At 39.8% G+C, this 23,254-nt stretch overlaps 1 protein-coding gene across 1 annotated transcript; it reads right to left on the bottom strand.

The window, feature by feature from the left end:
- Positions 1-306: 306 nt before the first annotated feature.
- On the bottom strand, positions 307-22,835 carry rc3h2 (ring finger and CCCH-type domains 2). The gene is made up of 19 exons (XM_037692235.1): positions 22,534-22,835; positions 22,319-22,436; positions 21,169-21,402; positions 20,674-20,849; positions 18,779-18,979; positions 18,520-18,652; positions 15,966-16,084; positions 13,689-13,801; positions 12,362-12,616; positions 9,902-10,101; positions 9,496-9,815; positions 9,268-9,411; positions 7,840-7,989; positions 5,403-5,567; positions 5,069-5,300; positions 4,752-4,836; positions 3,473-3,680; positions 883-1,046; positions 307-740 (listed from the first exon to the last, which is right to left on the bottom strand). The coding sequence occupies exons 1-19, from the start codon at positions 22,762-22,764 to the stop codon at positions 593-595; spliced, it is 3,396 nt and encodes a 1,131-aa protein (XP_037548163.1). The 5' UTR covers positions 22,765-22,835; the 3' UTR covers positions 307-592.
- Positions 22,836-23,254: the final 419 nt, after the last annotated feature.

The raw sequence follows: 23,254 nt of genomic DNA, 5'->3' as shown, positions 1-23,254 counted from the left end.
GCGAGCTAAGTCGCATGAAGCCAAAAAGCAACAGATAGAAAGATGGGAAGGTTATGTATGTGTAGGACTGATGTAAACAAATGAACAATCTACTGTAGCAAATCAAATATCCAGTCCTCTAAGTAACACTATTTCAGACCTGGGAGAAAATAATTTGCTTATATTTGTTGACACTGATGAATATTTAAAAGAAGGGAAATACAGCATCAATAAATTGCTGCATGTACATTCATTGAAGGTGAAAAACATGAGAATTCACTCTTTGTGTTGTTAGCAAAGAGCTTTAGCTCCTAAACAGCTCACTGTGTGTGATATGTACTCTGAAGTGACCAATCAGGTGTTAAAGATAATGATTTCCTCCAATTCTGCTTTTAAATGCCACTTTCAAAATGGTAAACCAGAACAACATCAGCATTAATTCCTTTTTTGAAAATCCCCACTTCGGGGGCGGTCCGGTGTGTTTTACACACTAACCTATAGTTGTCCGGTTTTATTTAGGCATTTGACTTTTATTAAGGCTGGAAATAAATGGCATTCCCTTTGACCAGAATCTGTGTAAGAGATTTGAGCTCGGTGTCAGATTTTGCGACCTTCAGCTCTCGTTGAGCGCCTTCTCTGTGCCAGGAGTTTCAGGACAAGCTCTGGTTGAAGCGTCGCCCAGTTGAGGAGGCCCAGTTCGCAGCACCAGCTTCCCAATGCTCAGACCCCCTGAGGTCAGCCCTACTGGAGACAGAGACTTCCTGATAAACAAAATAAAATAAAAAAGGGACAAAGAAAGAAAAGAAAGCAAAAAGAAAAGATTAAGAAACCACTAATTGTCAACCAGTTTTTTCAAAGACAACTAAACGCAGGACGATCCTGCAGAGCAAGATGGTAGTTCACCTAAAGGCCATCTTTTTCAGAAGATGAGCATCCATCTTTTCTGTTATGAGTCCTTTGGTCTGGGGGTGTTCATCTACAGAGGAGGAGCGCAGGGGAGATGAGCAGGGAGGTGGGAGGAGGTGGGAGGAATCCTGAGATGGTGGGCTGGGCAGATCTAAAGATTCCTAGAAAGCAAAAACAAAGGGGGGATAACAGAGAGATATGGTTGAACTTCACATGTGAGGCACATTTCAACCAAAAGCTGCTGTAGCTTATTTCTCCTGAGGCTTTTTAATGCAAGACCATTTCAATTCCAGGAGTTTCTAATTTAGATTAAAGTAAAGGGGCAGATTAAGTCAGATTAACTGTTTTTATATGCTCTTTTTGGTTTTTACTTCTTCATTCACCACAATAAAACTAACAAAATATGTTAGTAAGGCTTTGACCTTCTATTTTTGCTTTACAACTTACCTGCTGTGAAACAATCAAAGATAAAGAGCAAACAATTGCACTGAGTCACTTTTTATTTTCTGTTGTGATTGGCACTCCCTGTGTTTAATCAATCTTGACTTCACTGTCTGTTCTCAGCTGAGTGAAAGCAGACGTGAATGGCTGAGTTTAAATGTTGTGTTTACGAATAACTTAAGACAGTGGAGGACTGAACTACCGTATTTTCCGGATTATGAGTCGCTCCGGAGTATAGGTCGAATCAGTCAAAAAAAATGCCTCATGAAGAGGAAAAAACAATTTATAAGTCACTTTGAAGTACAAGTCGCATTTATTTAGAAGTGTATTTTACAAAGTGCAAGAACAGATATTTAATCTGAAATAACAATAACACACAGAACATACCTTGAACAGGATTAATTAACATAACAAGCCAACGAGTCCGACAAGCAAGTTACCGGTAAATTCAATAGTCTCATTCTACATCACTTTTGGGGGCATTTTACTTGTGTTAAGTTTTTCTCAGTTGTCTCTAAAGCCCTATTTACATGGGATTAGTTTTACCTAGGGACCACATGCTATTTGTAATAATTATGGAGATTGTCTGTGTTGTTAATCCCGTGTGAATCGGCAGTGTCAGTAATTTGTAAAGTAAAAATTCCCCTGCAAATTACCTACTATATTTTGTTGAACTCCAAGGTCCTGTGATAATACTAATCCAATGCGAATAGGCATCTCTGTGATTTGGACAGAAATGGGTGGGATCCGATGCGTAATTAGGTGTTTTTTTGTTTTTGTTTAAGCAAAATCATTTGGAAAATTATAGAACAAGGCTATTTTAAATGAATGCACTGCTCACTTCAGCTTTTAATGCTGTTACTTCCTTCAACCGCAAATGACAGCAGGTGCGGAGACGCGTACGTGATCAGCTGACCCATCCATCCATCCATATATTTACCCGCTTCTTTCTTTTCAGCAGAGGTCGATGGTGCTCATGTCCAGCCATCACTGGCCCGGTCGTGAAAACGCAGTGCGTTAACATCATATCCGGAAGAAGTCTGTAAATTTCAGCTGAATCTCAGGCTTTGGTTATCCCGTGCAAATGTGCCACATAAAAAGCAGACGTTGGGGAGTAATTTATTTATTACATGTGGTCCTTAGGTAAAACTAATATCGTGCGAACTTTTGTGAATGTTTTTTTTTTTGGGGGGGGGGGGGGGGGGGTAGATGAACAACATATAGTTGGAAAAAGCCTAGAGGGCTCTCTCATGGCTGAACACGGTACTGTTTACTCTTTGGTTCATGTCAGTATGACTGAACATTTAACATGAAAAAAACGTACAAGTCACAGAACTGGCCAAACTATGAAAAAAGAAAGAAAGAAAGTTATTGTCCGGAAAATACAGTATCAGAAAACATGAAAGCTGCACATTGACCAGGGTTAGTTTTAGTTGGCGACTAAAAATAGCAAGAATATGGAAACAAAAATTGTTGCAGTCCAACTGAATTTTGAATGTTTGCAACCAACAAGACATACTGCTGCATTTTAAACAATTTTTTGGGGAAACCACAGTTTGTTCTGCATGCACAGATTGTAAAATTGTATTCCAGGCCGTGCACATTATTTAACTGCACACATCATTATCTATCTTGAATCATTCTGTATGTTAGCAGCTGTCCCCACATAAATGTTCCAACCTACTGGAGTACAATTTTGAAGTGAAGACAAGCAGATTGGGACAGTTTTTAAATAATTATTATTCAATTTTGGGGTTGTTAGACCTGTACCTTGGCCACAGTGTTTGCTGGTTTATATATTTAACTTACAAAACTCATTAACATCTAAATATCATTGGAATTTAAACATCTGAAGAGCTAATATAACCTGACTTTGATCTTTATTATTAGCCTCTGCAACTCCCACAATTAAGAACCTTCAAGAACATTTTGAGACATTTTAGAAATTTCCTTAATAATGTAGTTTGCCAACTTGTTGCCATCAATCACAGCCTGACTTTAGGAGGAAAACTCAAGATTATTTTCTGATTTCTGCAGTGTAAGTAAAAGGGTTTGAATGACAGAACTCACACTTAAGATCACCTCCTGAAAAACATTCCCGTGATCAAAATACAAAAAAACTTTAAATCATGAAATGTAAACAAACCTGTGATTTGACCTCATGGTTGTCTGAGTCCTCAATGTCCAGAACACGCAGATCAAGCTCAATGTCTCGATTCGTGTCCAGTTCGCTCTCGGCTTGGTTCTGATCCAGGTTGAAGGTGGTCTGGCGGTTTTGCAGGTCAAACCCAATGTTTTCTCCACTTCCTATGGAAGTTTGACAGCTGTCCAGCTCCGATGCACAAAGATGCTCACTAAAATACAACAATGATATATTATCATATTTGTAACAACATCTATGACAATTAAAAAGAGAAGCAAATTTAAAATATTAGTTTAAGACTGTATAAATAAAAATATGAGGTATATTTTATTTAATCTGAAAACATGGATTAGAAATGGCTCCTTTTTAGTGCCCAGTGGGGTTTTTAACTGCTAACTAGTGTCTCTAGTTTTAGTCCTAAAACAAATAAGGGAAAAGAAGGAGGCTATACTTAAATCAATCCAATCAATTTTGTGAAACTGCAATAATAATGTTCCCAATTCCACATGAGCATTCATTTAATACTTTAGAGACATGCATGACTGCGAAAAACAGATTTTAAATCAGTGAATTACCGTATTTTTCAATATATAAGTTGCATCTTTTTGCATAAATTTGCAAGTCCTGCCACTTATAAACCGAAGTGACTAATATACGTTTTTTCCCCCCATATTTATAACCCAATTTTTGACTGAGATCTGACAATTTCAATCATTCTGACATGGAAAATATTGAATACTACCATTTACAGCCACTAGAGGGCCCTCGAACTAAAACGGCAAGCTAAGTGTCTCATTAATAGGTAAAAGTGGTTATTAATGATACACTTGGCTTGCCATACAGAGCCACCTTTGTCTCGCTCCGGAACTCCTGGAGCAAACGTGAAATCAGCTGCATTTTGCCGCGCCGCCCAGCCGAAATGCAGCTGATTTGACCATCAAAGTGCATTTATTAAGGAAAAGTTCAACTGAGACACACCTTTACAATAATGTTGAGCAAACAAATAATTGTTTTTAAGAGTTAATCTTGTTAAATTCTTGTTAAAGTCCTCCCGTACACACTCTTGCAGCTGCCATTTGGCAACCAATCGATTTTTGGCACAACACCGGGCCACATTACCGTGTGGTCAGCGGTGACACATAATAGATGTGACTTATGTGGCGAAGCAACTTTTTTAATGATTTTCCCCACTTTATTAGACATATTTGGACTGATGCTACTTATATGGCGGTGCGGCATGTATGGCGGAAAGTACGGTAGTATTTGCACGTAAATGACCCACCTCTCATAGAAACTGGAGTGGCTGGAGGAGTCAGAGCCTCTGGAGCTCCACCTGTAGTCACTATGGTCCAAATGATGGTTGTAATCTGTCAGAAAATTATAGGGGGGTCAAATGTGAAGATAAAGACTCTACTGATAATGCAAACATTTTTTTTAATGCACTAAAAATACGATTATATATTAATGAGATAATTTGTAAAAAATGACATATAAGACTGTACAGATATGTTTTTAACATGCAGTATATTCCAAAATATCTTTATATAAAATAATGAAAATGTCTAACTCTTCATATTTTCTGTAGAACATCTTTCTAACCTTTAAAGTTGATGGGTGTGGTGCTGGCGCTGCCCTGGCAGGCGGTAGCTTGGATGGGATCGGTGGTGTGGTAACCGGTGCGAGCCGCCCTGGAAATGGCACCCCATTTTGAAATAATGGGCGCTTCGCTGAAGGGAATAATCGGATCCTCGTCCTTCAAACGCCTGTAGTGATCCAACGTGTGCAGCCACTGTTTCTTGCCACCAGCTTCTCCTTCGTTACTGTCCACCTCCTGCAGGAGAACCGCATTGGGACCGTTTATCAAACTAAACAAACAGTTTTTCTTAGAACACAGGAGAGCTGGCGCCACCTTCAGATGTGCAAGGAGCCTCACCGGATGCTCCGAGCAGGAGTGAGCTGCGATTTGTGCGAGAGCTTCAGGCTCAAAGGGACTGAGGCAGGACCCGGCGGTACCGCAGGACCACGGAGAGTAGCGCAACAAACTTTCCTCATCTCTGAACCGGCATCCGGCGCACTGACCTCCACTGCTTTCCATATGCTGAAAGACACATAACGCTGCTATTTAGCTTCCTGCATAAGAAGCCTACTTGTGTTGCTAAAACTTAAAATATTTTCTAAAAACAACACATTAGTTCAGCAGTTCTTTGTGCTCCACACAGACAGGTATGTTGAAAATAAATGTCTTTGAGAATATTTCATGATTGGATTCATTGGGGCATACCTAACAATATAAAGGAAATATAAATATAAAGAGATTTTGTTTTGTAATACCACTATCCATCCTCATGGCCTTTTACCTTTTTCTATCTAAAAAAAAGTATTCTGATAAACAATAAGAGGCCGCACTCTTGTAGCAGCAGCTACGTGCACTTCGCCCATCTTTCGGACGACTGTATGAACATAATCTCACTGTATCCCAGTACAAAGACAATAAAGTTTATTCTGATTCTGATAAAATATTAGAATGGTGTAATAAATAGTATAAGAAATGGAAAATCCTTGAATTTTCTCAAAAATCAACAGTGAGCCTTATAATCAGGTGCGCCTTATGTATGAATTCTGGTAGTGCTTACTGACTTCGAACCAATTTTATGTGGTTATTGTGAATGAGTTGAATAAAGTTTGACTTATCTGACTGTTTTGTTTCACTTAATGCGCCTTATAGTCCGAAAAATACGGTAAATTGCGCCTGAAAATATGATTTTAAAAGCCTGACGGCTCACGGATGAAAACTGTTTTTAGTCTGGACTTTAAGCTTCTGTATCTCATTCCAGATGGAAGGAAGGAGAACAGCTTGAAAAACCTTTGAGACATTCTTCAAGGTTCTTTATTTGTCATACACACCATGTGTGGTACATGTGGTGGAACGAAACTGTGTACACAGGGTCCCAGTTATATCCAACAAAAGTACAAGTATAAAATGTAAAAGAAAAACAGTAATAAGATCTAAAATATGAACTAAGAAAAACATTAACTACAAATAGAATAGGCACTAGTAGTACAAAAACAATACGCTAAACAGCAGCACAAACATGAGTCTGTGATGAGCACAAATGAACACAGCAACATGAAACAGATCAGCAGCAACATGATGTAATTGTTTCACCGTGATTATCCTGATTAGAGATTCATGAGTCTAATAACTTCAGGGTAGAAGCTGTTCCTCAGTCTAGTGATTCTACACTAAATGCTCCTCAACCTCCTTCCTGAGGGGAGTGGGGCAAAAAGTGTGTGTGCTGGGTGAGTGGGGTCCTTCATGATGCAGGTGGCCCTCTTCCAGATGTTTCACATCCAAACAACAAGTTTTCACAGAAATGCTAACAGCTGTAAGGACACACATCATTATAGGTGCACTGTTACATGCCATATTGAGTATTGTGAACTATTTTAGGACATAGCTATTAAGTTTAAGGATGCCTTGATGTGCAAAACGCAGCATCATGAGAAAATACAAAAGCAGAAAGCCCCATATCTTTTAGAAGTGTTTTTTTAATTGCATTAAAGCTGTCTCAACGTGTTGATTTTACAGTATATTCTCTTGAAACTGTGAGAATTTCTTCATGTTGTTGCACGTCCTAATGGTGTTACTGTAATTACTCTCACTTCCAGAGAGGGGAGACAAAAGTTCCCCAGCGACGAGGAATTCAAAAGTGCAACCTATTTACAGAGACTTGGTTTGTCTAATGAATAAGTTCAGATTTGGTGATAAATTTAGACATAAAATTTAAACATACTTTATTTACCCTTTCTTACTTATAATAAAAATAAGCTTTAAAGTGATTAGAACTTTATTGCATTTAGTCATATTGAATTCAACTGAATCATAATTGGTCAGTAATTGTTAGTAAATTTTATTAGGATAGTGGCTCATTAAAAATAAAGAAAAACAAATGCGCTACTATTTAAGACATTGTGTTTTACTTACAAACTGTTTGGTAGTTTAAATTGTGTGTTTTACAAAACAATCCCAGCTGAAAGACTATAAAATAAAGCTTTACTCAGCTGAACGCCTGAGTCACAGCTTGGTAAAATCTCTCCTCTCTCTTTTTCTCGCTCACACACACACACCCACACACATGCCACAACTGTGCATTTCTACGATACCTTTTTTTCAGAGTTGCTAGGCAACTATTCTCCTCTTAAATTGCATCGGACACTGCAAAAGCGTACGGTTTTGGAATAGGGATTGAATAAACATTGTTTATGGTGTTTTTAACTTGTTACTCTTTGAAGAAACTGGCCACAGTGGGATTAGAGTTTGAAATAATATGTGCCATAATTAGTTGAATGCATGTGTATTTGCTTTCTACCTCTGCTCCATAATCCGTGAAGATGGGCGAAGACTGGGAGGGCCTGCTGGGATTGTGATGGTGGTGGATAGACGTCCACTGGTCCTGCTTCCGTCTGTACAGATCCTCGTAGCCGAGAGGAACGCGTCTGTAGTCCTGAGAGACGGAGCACTGCGCCGAGATGAGAGAACAAATCAGTTCTGGCATTTTGGGTAAAAGTGCAGTGTGATTGCTGAATGGCTGAAAAAGAAGCTGAAGCTGAGTTGTTAAAGTAATAAAAAAGGGCAGAACACGTAAAATAAGTAAAATAATAACATTTTTATCGAGGTTTGACTTAAACGGCTACAACTCACTCATTTCTTAATGTAAGATGATCTTAGTGGGCGATTCCTTTAAGAAAATTGAGCCTTTTACTTGTTTTATTTTCTGTTAGGAAAATATTTTTATACAGCACTGAGCAAAAGTGGCCTCACTGATGATGTGTTCATACGATAAAGCCTCTCTTCACACCATAGTTAGGGTTAAAAGGTTGCTGTGACTCACTTTTGGCTAATTTCAATTAAAACGCTAATATTTTTTGTGTCCCGTTCTGTTCAGTTGTTTTCATAAATCATGCAGTTTGCCACAATTGGCCGTTGGTAAACGCCGCGGCACATTTGTTGGTAAATGCTGCGTGCGAGAGGGAGAGGAGTGAGTGGGTGATGTGGATCTGGGTGAGAAGTGGGAGGGCCTCAGAGGAGGGTGAAGCTCCTCGCTGCAGAGATGAGACTGGAGATGAGGTGGTATGTGGGTGTAAAAACAGAAAACCAAGGAAAAGGGAAAGCAGCTGACAGGGACGGAGAGATAAATCTGCTCCGTCTGTGAAAACTGCAACTGGTCGATGGTGATGATGGAAACATTTTGAAGAGAAAGAAGAAGTAAAAATGAAAGCGTGCTTTTGATTTTTGAAGAGTAAAGTTTTTATTATCGCCCATAAATGAAAGGCAGGTGATAACGTGTCTGCTGGTTTGTCTATCTGTTAGCAAAATATATCATAAACCAGTGAAGGAGTTTTAATTCAACTGTAAGTAAACATTGGATGTACAGTTACAGCTGAATGACTTTTGGAGTCGACCCGATTCAAGATGGCTGCCACTGCTAATCAACTATACCTAACACAAAAATTATGATAATGCAGCCAGTTTTTTATGTATTAAGCTCGAAACGGCTGTGGTAGTAGCTGAGAGTCCTCCTTAACATATACTTTAAGTACTAATGGAACAAGAAAAATCTTGATTTCACATAATGTTATCTTTAAGGTTTAACCAGAACAACGATAACACCAGCTCCTTTCACCTTAAGATCAATTTAGTTTACTCTGAAATGTGGCATGAAACTCTAACCCTAACCCAAGGCCTTAAATGTTTTATGATTTCCTCGTGCAAAGTTGGATTTAATAAATTAATGTACCCTGTGCAACCCGGCTCGGTGCTCAGCTCCAGAACAGTAGTTGTCCAGAGAGTTGAACCTCTCCCTGAGCGGAGGCTGGTAGATGGAGGAATGCAGCACCTCTGGAGGCAGCGAGTTGCTCCTGGCATCCTCTCTGTGGTACAGCTGCAACGACAATCATCGCCTTCATCAGTTAAGATGCCGCGTTATCAAATTACACAGCAAGGCGACGGCTATTAGAAGGCTCACCTGAGGCCTCCAAACTCTCCTGCTGTCGTAGAGAGGAGCGTAAACACCGTGAGCAGGTGCCAACGGTCCATACTTGGGTTGGCCCGGGTGGGGGTGAAAGTGGGGAGGTCCCATACGGTTCCTTTGCGGGTGTGGTAGGTACTCCGAGGAAGACGACGAAGAAGAAGGAGGATGTGCTGTCTGAGGGTTGTTTGGGTAAGAAGACGGCGAAAGACCCATGGAAGGCGGAAGAGAGGATTCTGGGACGTTGGACGATCGGGGGAAACGAGCCATACAAGGTTTGTGAGGGGGGTGAAGAGCGGATGGGTAGTAGGAACCTGCTGGAGAGTAGAAGGAATGATTTGCACTCTTTTTAAGAAAACTAAAGAATATGAAAAAAAAAGTTTGTTTGAAATTAAGAACTCACAGGACGGTTGACAGTGAGTCGTGTCATAAGCAGGGTGGGGGTCCTGGTAGTACAGCTCTGACGCCTGAGAGGGATGTGGTGTGGATAGAATGAACTGACCGTGTCTGGGTAAAGAAGCACCATCAGCACCACCAGCTGTATTCAAGGCAGACGGAGCAGAGGAGTGGCTCACTGGGGTCCTGGCAGGAGAGGTGGGCTTCCTAATGGGCAAAAAAACACCAATAATACGACAGATTATAATAAGATTCTACACAAATTAATTCGGTCTGTAACACACAAGTGTATTATTATATTAACAATAGTAAATTAAAAGACAAGCATTTCTTGATTAAAATATACCGTATTTTTTGGACTATAAGGCACACTTAAAATCCTTTAATTTTCTCAAAAATTGACCATGAGCCTTATAATCAGGTGTGCCTTATGCATTAATTTTGGTTGTGCTTACCGTATTTTCCGCCGTACACGTCGCACCGCCCTACAAGTCGCATCAGTCCAAATGTCTAACAAAGTGGAAAAATCTATAAATATGTCGCTTCGATGTATATGTCGCATCTATTATGCGTCGCGTTTGTTATGCGTCACCGCCAACAACCTGGAAATGTGGGCCGGTGTGCCAAAAATCTATTGGCTGCCGAACGGCAGCTGCAGGAGTGTGCACAGGAGGACTTTAACAAGAATTTAACAAGATTAACACTTAAAAACAATTATTTGTTTGCTTGACATTATAGTAAAGGTGTGTCTCAGTCTAACTTTTGCTTAATAAATGCACTTTGACCGTCAAATTGCTGTATTTCAAAAGCCAATACGCGGAAGTAGGAATGCGCAGAGGGATGAGCCGCTGTACATTTCTTCAAAATTTAACAAGAGAACCACCTAAACCAATTATTTATTTGCTCGACTTTATAGTAAAGGTGTGTCTCCGTTAAACTTTTACTTAATAAATGCACTTCAATGGTCAAATTAGCTGCATTTCACTGGGGCGGCGCAGCAAAATGAAGATCCAGGCAGATGTTGGTGGCAGTCTATGGCAAGCTGATTGTGTCATGACATTTACTTATTACACAATACAACGGCATGCCGTACAACTCGAGTGCCATCTAGCGGCTGAAAATGGTAGTTTTCAATATTTTCAGTCAGAATGAATGCAAACGGTCATATCTCAGCCAAAAATTGGTTTATAAATATAGGAAAAATCCATAAATACGTTGCTTTGGCGTGTAAGTCACAGGGCATGCAAATTGTACAAAAAACTGTGATTATACAGAGAAAAATATGGTACTGACCTCGAACCGATTTTATGTGGTTATTGTGAATGAGTTGAATAAAGTTTGACTTATCTGACTGTTTTGTTTCTCTTAATGTACTTTATAATCCAGTGCGCCTTATGTATGAAAACGGACGCGTTCATTGATATTGCGCCTTATAGTCCAAAAAATACGGTACTGCATATTGCATGTTGCCTTTCATGCCCAAGTTTTAAACACATATAATATTCTGATAAGAACTGAAACCATAAGTCAAACTCAAAGTATGTGTTGTAGATGATGCTCAGCTACTACCACATCAAATTTGAGAGCAACATTTAGAAAATTCACGGATTTACAGACATTTCTGTGTGGGCTGATATGAAGCAGCCATCTTGAATTGGCTTGGCTCCAACATCTGAACAGTTATAGCTGTACAGCCAATGATTATTTCCCAAAGGTTTCACTAAAATCTCTCATGGTTCAAGAGATATTTTGCTAACAAATATTATTAGCGCTAACCTGTTAGCGCTAATAATATGGGCTGCTGTTTAATATACCATTTAATATACATTATTAGTATTTAGCGTATATCTTAGATCCTTGTATACTGTTGCTTTTTATACTTTATATTTTTGCTATCTTTGGGTGTAAGTGGGATCTTGGGTACACAGTTTTGTTCCACCTCATGTACCACATGTGATGCAAATGACAATAAAGAACCTTGAACTTTGAACCTTGAATAATAAATGTTGAGAATTAATTAGTCTTGCTACAACCACACCAAATTTTAGCTCAGTATATGAAAGATTAACTGCATTGTAGCCATTTTTGTCCTTTTTAAGATAAGGTGACTATGGCGGCCATCTTGAATGAAGTTGCATTGAAAAGCTAATCAGTTGTAGATGTACATCCTATGATTATTTCCTAAAAAAAAAAAAAGGGTCACGTAATATTTTGCTAACAGACAAACACAAAAACAGACATAGGCAAAAACATTATCATATGCCCACGGTGGGCGATAAAAAAAAAACATGCATGCAAAAACAGAATGTTCAATCTTTTAATATTTTTATATTATGGGGATTTTAGCTTAAATTTTTTTTAATTAATAATAATAACCAACAGACGCAATTTTAGCAGTATTATGAATGAATTGTTTATATGCAAACAACAGAGCATGTACAGCCTGTAAGTGAAGAAATGCTCTTACTGCTCTGTTGACCCTGATGGGATTCTATTGGTACCAGAGAGCCCGTTGGAACCGTCAGCCATGCTGGTTCCGTTTGCCACGGCTCTTTTGGCTTCCTCCATCGCGCCGGGCCCTCTGGAGATCAGTTGTGGGTGAGTCAGACAGGAAACTCCCTCTGTCAGGGAGGCGGTGGTCTCTGCTGAGTCTTTCAGGCATTTATTGGCTGGAGGGAACGGTCGGACCACGATGCTGCTCTTCTTGTTCTTTAGTCGAAATCTGCGTGGAGTGGAGGGCACAGAGGACACATCAGAGGACATAATCATAAACATAAGACAAGAGACGAGAAGGGTGGTTTCCAGTGAAACAGTATATACGACCCGGACTGGCAAAAGGAGTCCCGAGAAGAATATTTCAATACTGAGTTATTATTTTCAAATTCTCCATTTCAAAAGCTTTTAGGGGTGTCAAGCTCAGTTACCAAAAGGAGCCGAAATGTAAAAACTTTGTCCGAGCCACGGGTCACTTTCAGCTGATACATTAACTCGAGTCAGATACCCGATATATTTTCTTGGTCACAGGTTCAAGAGCAAGAGTTTTATCTGTCTCACTTGATGTTCTGTTACTCTTTCCACATCTGTAGCAATAATGACAGAATGATCCAGCCTTCTTTCTGGCTTCAGTTAACCAGATGGCAAGAGATGTCTATATTAAATGATGTATTAATCTTTTTTTTAAAGAAAAAACTAAAAGTGATACAATTTTTTGTATTTAAGTATATAAATTAAATTTAATGACCATTTTCAAAGTAAACTAGGATTATAAGGCAAATAATTGTTTTTAATTTAAATGTATATTAGGAAGATTTTATGCTGTTTTATTACAGGAATCATTAGATGGTGCATTTATGGACTCGTACACAAATCTCAATTATGGCAAAAATCTAGATTTTTACTTATTTTGCTCTGCTGTCCGTGCACATTTCGACTCATGTTGCCAGCATGGGTCACGTATATGTGTAAAGATGGTCTGAGGGATTATATTTTCAAGGTTTAACCAAAACAACACATTTGTCAACATTGGATGATCTGAGTGTAAAACTTTGGCATGAAATGTGGGAGGTAACATGCATTCTTTTAAGAAATGTTTGGTCTTTTATTTATTAATTTTCCCTCCCTTAAGTTGGCTTTTTAATACAAGTTTGCGGTTACAAAATGACAAACAGGCAGAATGACTGAACAAGCGGTGTAAGATAAAATAATATTGAACCAAATAAAAGAAGAAGAAAATTAAATATCAGAGTTATTTCATATGAATCCCAAATTCAGTTTTTTTTAACGTTATCACTCACGTCTCCAGCTCGTCTTGCGTGTGTGCAAAGGTACAGTTAGTTCCTCGCGGGCAGCCTCCCTGCTGACGAAGATCTCTGCACATGCTGGTCTTATACTTGCTGTTGGCCTGAGGCTGAACGACACAGAAACACGTCTCAGAGGAGCCACACGGTCCCGAACGTTCACCCACGAAACGACAGAACAAGGATGCGTTCTGATCTTTCTCCTACTGTTCGAGAAACGTCTTGAACCCATCTGCTGACACTATATCAGAACATCCAGCACATATTACTGTTGGCAAGGCGTTCTTTTCTTAATGGTTTCATCATCTACTCATACTCTGTATTTGAACGGATTTCAACTATTCAGACAATTTAGATCCATTTGAAAGGACCGTTCCAGAGAAACAGCTCTCCTGTCCTCATTTTAGAGCAAATTGCAAGCTGGAAAAAAAAAGCATCTTTTCATGAAGTAAAGCCGTCACTCATCACGTATTTAGGTTTTGTGTTTGAATTTGATAATAAATGCAACCAGTAAAGCTATTTAAGACACAAAAGTTGCTACAATCTGGCCAATTTTAGAAATGCATAGCTAAAATGTTATATGATAGAACTGAGTTATTTGCAACACAAACCAAAGCGCTATATATCTTTCTATAAAACTGTTTGTGTCAACCCTGTTTGTCTGTTAGCAAAATATCTCATGAATCACTAAACAAATTTTAGTGAATCTCCTAAAAAATTAATCACTGGATGTAGGCCTGTCACGATAACAAATTCTGCTGGGCGATTAATTGCCTCAGAAATTATTGCGATAAACGATAATATTGTTTGAAATTTGACAATAATTAGTAATTATTATCAAATTTAAGAAGAAATATTCGTTAATTAGTTTTGCATGTACAATAGTACCTTTTTTCAACCACCGGATGGCAATATAAGACTGAACCGAAGGATGGATAGTGAGGGAGTGAGCAGCGTGTCTTTTTAAGAAAAATGGGAGGGAGGCCACTTGACGTGACATGGGCTGTCTCTCTTCAGTTCTCAAAATGGTGGACACTGTGTGTGATTTGAGCTCTTTAGCAAAGCATTTTCCACATAAAGCTTTTAATAAAAAAAACAGTAAACAAGTTCTCAGCTTCTTTTTGCAGAGAAAAACAACTTTTAAGACGAATGCACGGGTTTCAACTGTGAATTTTGGAGCTTTGACAAGATGAAGGTTTTTTCCCTGAGGTCGGCCTGTTAGCTTAGCTCGTAGCTTAGCTTCTCAGCTTAGTTGCTTTTAACTAAACAAAAACACGATTGTGGACAGTTAAAACAGATTTTAAAGAGAAAGGGAGGATCAGTGAAGAGCACCGGAGTTGAACTTTTTGTCATCCAGTGTCTTCAGTAGAAAGAGAGAGACACGAAGGAACGATAAAGCCAATAAATGAAAATGAGGTTGATAATTTTCATTTATCATGCGACTAATTGATTTATTGTTTATTGCAACAGGCCTTCTTCGATGTACATTTGCAACTCATTGACTTTTGGAGTAAATCCAATTGAAGATGGCCACCACAGCTGACTGAGCTTAGCCAACACAAAAATGTTAATGATTCAGTCAGTTTTACAGATATTGAGCAAAATTTTGCTGTGGATGCAGCTGTGAGTCATTCTCAACACACACTTCAAGAACTAACAGATCATGAAAAATCTCACAACATCGCATAAGAAAAACTCTAGCTTAAAAAAGAGTGGGCCATGTGCATGCTTTTAAGGCATGGCGGGCCTTAAAATATGTTATTTCCTTTACTGACGTATTTAGATGTTACAGAATCAGTTATTTCCCATTTGTGACTGAAGATATAAAAGATTATTTCTGTTAGAAAGGTTAAAAAAAATCCTTCAGTATCATAAATTAAAACAAAACGACACACATCTTAGATTAACACTGTAATAAAAACATAATAAAAACATAAAAAACTACAGTATTTTTCCCAGGACAAAGGACTCTGCAGCCCCCATCCGCTCCAGTAAAGACTTTTTTGATTGGATTATTAAGAGACCAGCTTTTAATGTGCACAGCTGCACTATCTGCTAGCTGTTAGTTACTTTAATGCTGCTAAACTGGGTAAATAATTAATAGCTTTCATGTCTTTTAATGTTTCTTTGGAGCCACAGCCAGGAGGAACTAAATGTGCTGCAGGAAGGTGGTGCGCTGCAGCGCATTTCAAACATCCCCTCTTCTACAGACGTGCGCGCTACAGTTTCTTCAAAGAGAACCGTCAGCCGTCGCTGTCAGTTTGACGACGTTACCTGTGGAGCATCGTGACTCTTCTTGCTGAAGTTCTGTATGAATTCAACCAGTCCGTGAACCACCAGCTTCACCGCCAGCATCACATCTTCCAGTTCTTCCCAAGATGGAGCGGGAGCATCTGCACACACATCAAAAAGTGTCGGTTTGGATAAGGGATTATTTTAGAGGACATATTTCAGAAAATAGTTAATAAACTACAAAGATTACTGTGATTACACCCTGATACGGTCTCATTAGGCTGCGAGTGGTTGGTAAATGTCTCCCGGATGTCTCGCCACTTTCACACCAGTTCTCTGACAGAAAACCTTCGAGGCAAATACCGTATTTTTCGCTGTATATGTCGCACCTTTTTGCATGAATTTGCAAGTCCTACGACTTATTTATTTATTTATAAATGTATTCATTCATTAAAAAAAATACACAAAACAAATTTATCAAAAAGAAAAAACTACATTGAATGGAAAGAAAGAAGAAAAAAAATCTTATATCTGCCTTTTATTTAAAAAAAATATAAAATAACTACTAATAACAGGCGAAATGAAGCTGATTTGAACATTAAAGTGCATTTATTAAGTAAAAGTTCAACTGAAACACACTTTTACAATAATGTTGAGCAAAAAAATCATTGTTTTTAGGTGATAATCTTGGTAAATGTCAAAGAAATGCACAGCGAGTCCTCCCTCTGCGCGCTCCCGTAGCTGTGAATCGGCTTTGGAAATGTAACTGATTTGACCGTTAAAGTGCATTTATTAAGGAAATCTTAAACTGAGACACACCTTTGCTATAATTTCGAGCAAACAAATAATTGTTTTTAAGTGTTAATCTTGTTAAATTCTTGTTAAAGTCCTACCGTGCACGCTCCTGCAGTCGCAATTTGGCAACCAATCGATTTTTGGCACACCGGCCCACATTTCTAGGTTTTCAGCGGTGACTCATAACAAACATGACGCGTCAGCGATGATGCAAAATAAATGCGACTTATGCGGCGAAGCAACTTATTTATGTTTTTTCCACTTTATTAGACATAATTGGACAGATGCGACTTATACGGCGGTGCGGCATGTATGGCGGAAAGTATGGTAGATAAGTCTAAAAATCCCACCGATAAATAACTATGACTCAAAAACGAGTCCAAACATGCTTTTCTTGATTTTGTCTTCATTTTATTTTCATTTCAGCAAGTTAAACCATGTGGAGATGGCTGCCGAGGTGGGAACAAAATGACACGAAGTGTGCAGAGGTGGACAACCAAAGAATGTGCATGAACAAGAATGTAGTTTTGCAAGACGAGCACAAGAAAATAAGCCGTGATTTTCAAAAACAGGCCGCCCCACAGTTCAGTGGTCACTTGGTCACAAACAATTTAGTGAAGATGCAGCTGAAAGTGTGCATTTCTTCTCAAATTTTTTGAGGGATTTATTTGATCAATTAGTCTCCCAGTTGCATTTACAAATTGTTAGGTTCTTCATTTTAATGGTCTGGGTCTGCTTTCTCAAATTAAGTTTTGAACAATTTGGTATTAAAACATCAGAAATATCAGCTTAGAATTAGGCCTGTTGTGATAAACAGTAAATCAATTAATCGCATGATAAATGAAAATTATCGACCTCATTTTCATTTATCGGCTTTATCGTTTCTTCGTGTCTCTCTCTTTCTACTGAAGACACTGGACGACAAAAAGCTCAACTCTAGTGCTCTTCACTGACCCCTCCCTTTCTCTTTTCTCTTTAAAATCCATTTTAACCATACAAAATCGCGTTTTTGGATCGTTAAAAGCAGCTAAGCTGAGAAGTTAAGCTACGAGCTAAGCTAACAGGCCAACCTCGGGGGAAAAAAACCTCTGTCTTGTTAAAGCTCCAAAATTCACGGTTGAAACCCGTGCCTTAGCGTAAAAAGTTTTTCTCTGCAAAAAGAAGCTGAGAAATTGTTTAATGATTTCTTAATTAAAAGCTTTCTGTGAAAAATGCTATGCTAAACAGCTCAAACCACACCGAGCATGTTTTGAGAACCAATACAAAAGGAAGGAGAGTCAGCCCATGTCACGTCAAGGTGCCTCCCTCCCATTTTACTTAAAGAGACACGCTGCTCGCTCCCTCACTATCCATCCTTCGGTTCAAACAGTCTTATACTGCCATCCAGTGATGAATAAACGATACGACATAGAAAAATTAACCAACATTTCTTCTTAAATTTGACAATAATTACTAATTATTGTCAAATTTCAAATAATATTATCGTTTATCGCAATAATTTCTGAGACAATTATTCGCCCTGCAAATTTTGTTATCGTGACAGGCCTAGGCATAATCTCTCTTTTCCTGACTTTGCAAAGTTCTGTAGTGTGCATAGCTTAAACCAAGACACAAGAATGTGTTTCATGGCAAATCTGTGATTCTTTAGGTTTAACATATAAAATACAAAAGAAGCAATATGTGAGTGAAGTTAAGCACACTATGAGCACTGCTCACCCTCACTTAGTGAATGTTAAAGTTTTGTTTTTTAAATGATCACTATTCAGCCATTCGATTTATTCTGTCTAATAAAACAACATACCAGTGTTGTGGTCTATGTTGGCCAGTAGCTCTAAGTGTGTTCTAAGGCTTGTGAGGTTAGCAGGGTCTCCTGTCCGCTGAAGAACAATTGTCAGCTCCTGGACGCTCTTTGCAAACGATTCTGGAGACTGCAACTAAATTACATGAAAGAAAAAGGAAAGACTATTTAAAATAAGTAGATAAAACAGTTTATTATATGCTCCTAAATCTAAAGTTATACAAACTTTAGTTAATGACTCATATATGAATAATAATCGTACCTTGTCAATAATGGACTGCATATGTGACTTGTGGACCAGGTCTCCGTACAGCAGAGAGGACCACTGCTCAGGTGAGATTCGAAGGCCTGCCTCCATGGCGATGTGCACGATCTGAGCGTCGTGTTCCCTCCTCAGTGCCTCGTATATACGAAATTCTTCCTTCAGCTGCATCAGCGAGGAGTCCTCGTCGCGCTTCGTCACCTGACAGTGAGAACACAGCAAGAGACAAGAGAATGAGGAGAAACGAGAAAAAAAAAAAAAAACATGTTCGATAAAACTTTTGGCCAAAATGCAAATAAAAATAGATTAAAAAAACTTCTGGCAGCACGGTGGCGCAACTGGTAGAGCTGCTGCCTCTCAGCAAACAGGTCCCTGGTTCAAACCCCGGTCCAGGGGCCTTCTGGGTGGAGTTTGCATGTTCTCTCCGTGCATGCGTGGGTTTTCTCCGGGTACTCCGGTTTCCTCCCACAGACCAAAAACATGCATGTTTGACTGATTGGTAACTCTAAATTGTCCCTAGGTGTGAGTGAGAGAGTGAATGTTTGTTTGTCTTGTTTGTCTCTATGTGGCCCTGTGATGGACTTGCGACCCGTCCAGGGTGTACCCCCGCCCCTCGCACAGTGATTGCTGGACATGGGCACCAGCGACCCCCGTGACCCAAAATGGAATAAGCGGGTAAAGAAAATGGATGGATGGATGGATAAAAAAACTTCTTATAATCTTAAGAAGAACCTTTAATTACACATTGCAAAAACAGTTTCTAAAAACATATTTTACTGTATGACTAAAAGCTAGAACCCCGCAGGTGTGTTTGCATGTGCCACTGAATAAACATCAGTAAGTGAAGTAATAACTAATATATAGTTATTATATGCCGTATTTACCGTACTTTCCAGCATATAAGTCGCAGTTTTTTTTTTCATAGATTTGTCAGTCCTGTGGCTTATACGTCAAAGCAATTTATATACATATTTTATTTTCCGTATTCATAAAGCAATTTTTGATTGACTTTTTAAAATTTGAAGAACTGCAACAGCGAGTCCTCCCGTGCATGTTCGCTTCACTCAGCTGGTGCAGGCGGAGGAACGCAGGAGAGCTAGCGACTCCAACTGCGATGGATGGATGGATGGATGGATGGATGGATGGTGCTGCGCCACCCAGGCAAAATGAAGCTGTTTTGACCATCACCGTAAATAAGCACATAACAAATGTGACGTGTCAGCGGTGACGCATAATGCGACTTATACGCCGAAGCGACTTAAATGCCAGAAAATACGGTAATAGTATGAATGCTGAATCAGCTGCTGTCATAAAATTGACTTTATTTCCGATCAGTTTTCCATATTTATTTTGTCACATTTGACTTCTTGATTAGATAATGAGTCAATGATGGTTTCTTTCAAAAGGGAAATGTTTTAAAAATTCTAAAATGCAACCATTTACTAAGTAAATATAGAATTTTTGTGTCTTCAGACTCATGAACTCAAATTCTGATCACAAGAAGGGGATTTCCCGCCTTTTCAGAATCTGCCCTATGAGTAATCATCACAAGACACCAACCAGCCATAGTTCACAAAACTAAAACCACAGTTTGAGCGTTTGATCTCTTCGAAGATCGTCCATCTTCCTCCGTTTCTGTCCTGCCAAGCGGCGCGGCGACGAGCAAATTTAGACTACAGTTACATCACATGAGGATAACTGGTATTTCTGCCCAGCCAACGATGGCCGTCATCAGATAACAGGTCCAAAAATACACACAGACCGAATGTGTTTGCTTTAATTTATGAGGAGCAACATTCAGACTTGCCGTCAGATTCGACCCTGTTAATTTGAAGGTAACTGGAGTGGTGGAAAGTTTGCAAAGCTTACAACGACATTAAATTGACTGGTTGTACCTTGAAGCAGGAGGCCCTGTAGAGCAGCTGCACCACGTGCCCAATGCTGGTTTTGGACGCCTGAGGGAACCGGGCTTCGAGCTTCTGGACGACAAACAGTACCAGGACCTTCCTGGACAGAGCCGAACCGTCCTCCAGAGCCAGCAAAACCAGCTTCAGCGCGTCTTCCTGCATGGCTGAGGAACATTGAGGGGGAGGGCGGTGGAGGGAGTGATGACAACAGGTGGGGAATGAAGATGGCAGAATGACGAGACGAACAGATGTGGAGCGCTGAGTGCATGAATCCAAACGACAAACGGTTGTATTTCCAACCCGAACAGGTGTCCTCAGACTTTTCAACTCATTCTGTTATCATGATGAGAAACTCGTTCTCAGTCAGAATCTGCCCTATGAGTAATCATCACAGGACACTCACAAGGGGAATAATGGTGTCCCATTATAATAATGACAATTTATTTGAATAATTTAGTCCATCTGTGCATCATGCACACTCACCAGGCCCGAGAAACTGGCAGCCCCGTGCCCGCACCGCTGCCCAGAGGTTGGCAGAGAGCTGCTGGGGGTTCTGGTGCTGAAGGATGAGCTCGGTTACCGTTCGCTCCCCGAGTGAGCGGGCTGCACGGACCGCCCGCACTCGGCCCTCCTCCTCCACCAGCTGGCAGTTCACCAGGGTCACCAGCTTCCTCTGCATGGGCCGACTGAGCACGCTCGGACTCAGGTTCGCCACACCTGCCGGGAGGGATTAACACATCTGTTAAACGGGACAGCTGTGGAACTTTGTTGTCATGAAAACTTTACTAAAAGTGATACTTCACTGTCTGAGCTGGGGTTCTGGATGATATTGGTCACTTTTAAAACATCTGCAGTCAGCCTTGCTCATAAATAATTAATTACCAAGTTGGAAAATGAAGACGCACCAGCAGCTTTCTGTGGCCCACAATTTAGCTTTTGAACAAAAAAATGCTCTTTTATTTATATTTTTTCGTGTAAAGATTTGTCTAATTACTGCTAAATATCTGTTTATTTCAGGTGATTACTTTTTTATCACATTTTGATCAGGAAATTTTTAGATATGGGCCAAAAATAAGCATCACCAAATCAGTTGACCTATAGTTACAAACAATTAACATCTCCGAGATTTTCAGACTGAGGTGGTTTTAAAATGATCAGATATGAATCAGATTTAGGATGACATGAAAATGGCCTGGGTCTGATTAAAAAAAGATCAGATTTGTGATGTTCAGATTCATAAAAATTAAAAAAAATTGGCAAATTAAGAAAAAAATGGATTTGGACTATTTTTTCTAGTAGTGTAAGCATAGCCTAATTATTCAGAGCTAACTACAACAGGTAAGATAGTAATTACTTATAAGAAACCCACAATAAAAGATGTAAACAGTTGCTTTATAGTGATAGAACTTACAGATACAATAAAAAGGCAATAAAAGAAACACATTTCATTCACAAACAGACTCAACAATCGGTTCTGTGGATCATTTTGCAGACTTGTTTTGCTTCCAGCTTCAGGATCTGTGAGAACGAATGCCAAGTTACTCGGGCAGCTCAACTGCAACCCCCGCACATCGCTTCTCTGCAACAAACGTCCAAATGCACGATCATTATGCGAGCGCACATGGCTCGGTACCTTTTGTGCTGCTGATAGGTTTCAGGTAGAGAGCCAGCTCTTCTACACACAATCTGCAGACCTCATAGTGCTCAACATCTGCTGAGCTGTCCAGGCTCACAGGATGAACATCTGGGACCTGCCAGAAACAAAAACACAAACACACGTTGAGCTATCCTGCTGTGACAGACTCGCAATCAATCTGAACAGAAAGAAACCCCTCCCGTCTGCCTCACCTGCGCTCCGACCAGCTGCAGCAGGGCGCAGTTGACCGGCAGCAGGTCTATGTCGGTGCTGATGGGCGTCTGATCGAAGGGGCAGGCCTTGCGGTGCAGCTTGTGCAGGCACGTCTTGCACACGGTGTGGGAGCAGCCCAGGCTGACGGGCTGGTGGCCGCTGCAGTCGAACTCATTGTAGCAGATGGGACAGGACAGGAAGTCTGTCCACTGGGCCGCCTGCACTGGCATCCTGCCAGCCCGCCGCTGAGGAGGGCGCCGCTAAGCTCAGGAGGAATGCATGGCACAAGCTGCAGCAGCTGCACACCAACTGGGACTCTGAGGGACACAACGTAACGGGACATCCGTGATTAGGCAACACTTAAAATGATGAGCCCTTCAGTCCAGCACATAAATATATTTGTAGCTGTTTGTTTGTTAGAACAGGGGTTCCCAAACGTTTCCATGCCATGGGCCGCCAAACAGCATTAGCTTCTGGCTGAGGCCCCCCTCGCAAACCCACAAACAAAATTTGTAAAGAAACATCAACTTTCAGAAAGTTTTAACTTTTATTCACTATATTCAATTAATTATTACAGCTGCTGAGCTTAAACTAACTAACATGTTGTGAAAACTGTATTATATTCCCACTGAAAAAAAACAACTTTTCAACAAACAGTTGAAAAGAATAAAACAAGAGAAATCTAAGCTCTCTCTCAAGCGTTTATCTGGAAATGACATA

The sequence above is a fragment of the Nematolebias whitei genome, chromosome 18 (assembly GCF_014905685.2).
Source record: "Nematolebias whitei isolate Nwh7 chromosome 18, NemWhi1, whole genome shotgun sequence".
In the NCBI taxonomy this organism is placed as follows: Eukaryota; Metazoa; Chordata; class Actinopteri; order Cyprinodontiformes; family Rivulidae; genus Nematolebias; species Nematolebias whitei.
The sequence above is the reverse complement of the archived record's forward strand: the minus strand, read 5'-3'. Positions and strand labels throughout refer to the sequence as shown.

Excerpts from the sequence above, each read along its gene's own strand:
- rc3h2 (XM_037692235.1), bottom strand. The coding sequence starts at position 22,764 with ATGCCAGTGCAGGCGGCCCAGTGGACAGACTTCCTGTCCTGTCCCATC. Across the intron at positions 9,412-9,495 it reads GGAGAGTTTGGAGGCCTCAG|CTGTACCACAGAGAGGATGC; the intron begins GTGAGCCTTCTA and ends TTGTCGTTGCAG. Across the intron at positions 5,301-5,402 it reads ACTCCTGCTCGGAGCATCCG|GAGGTGGACAGTAACGAAGG; the intron begins GTGAGGCTCCTT and ends GTTCTCCTGCAG.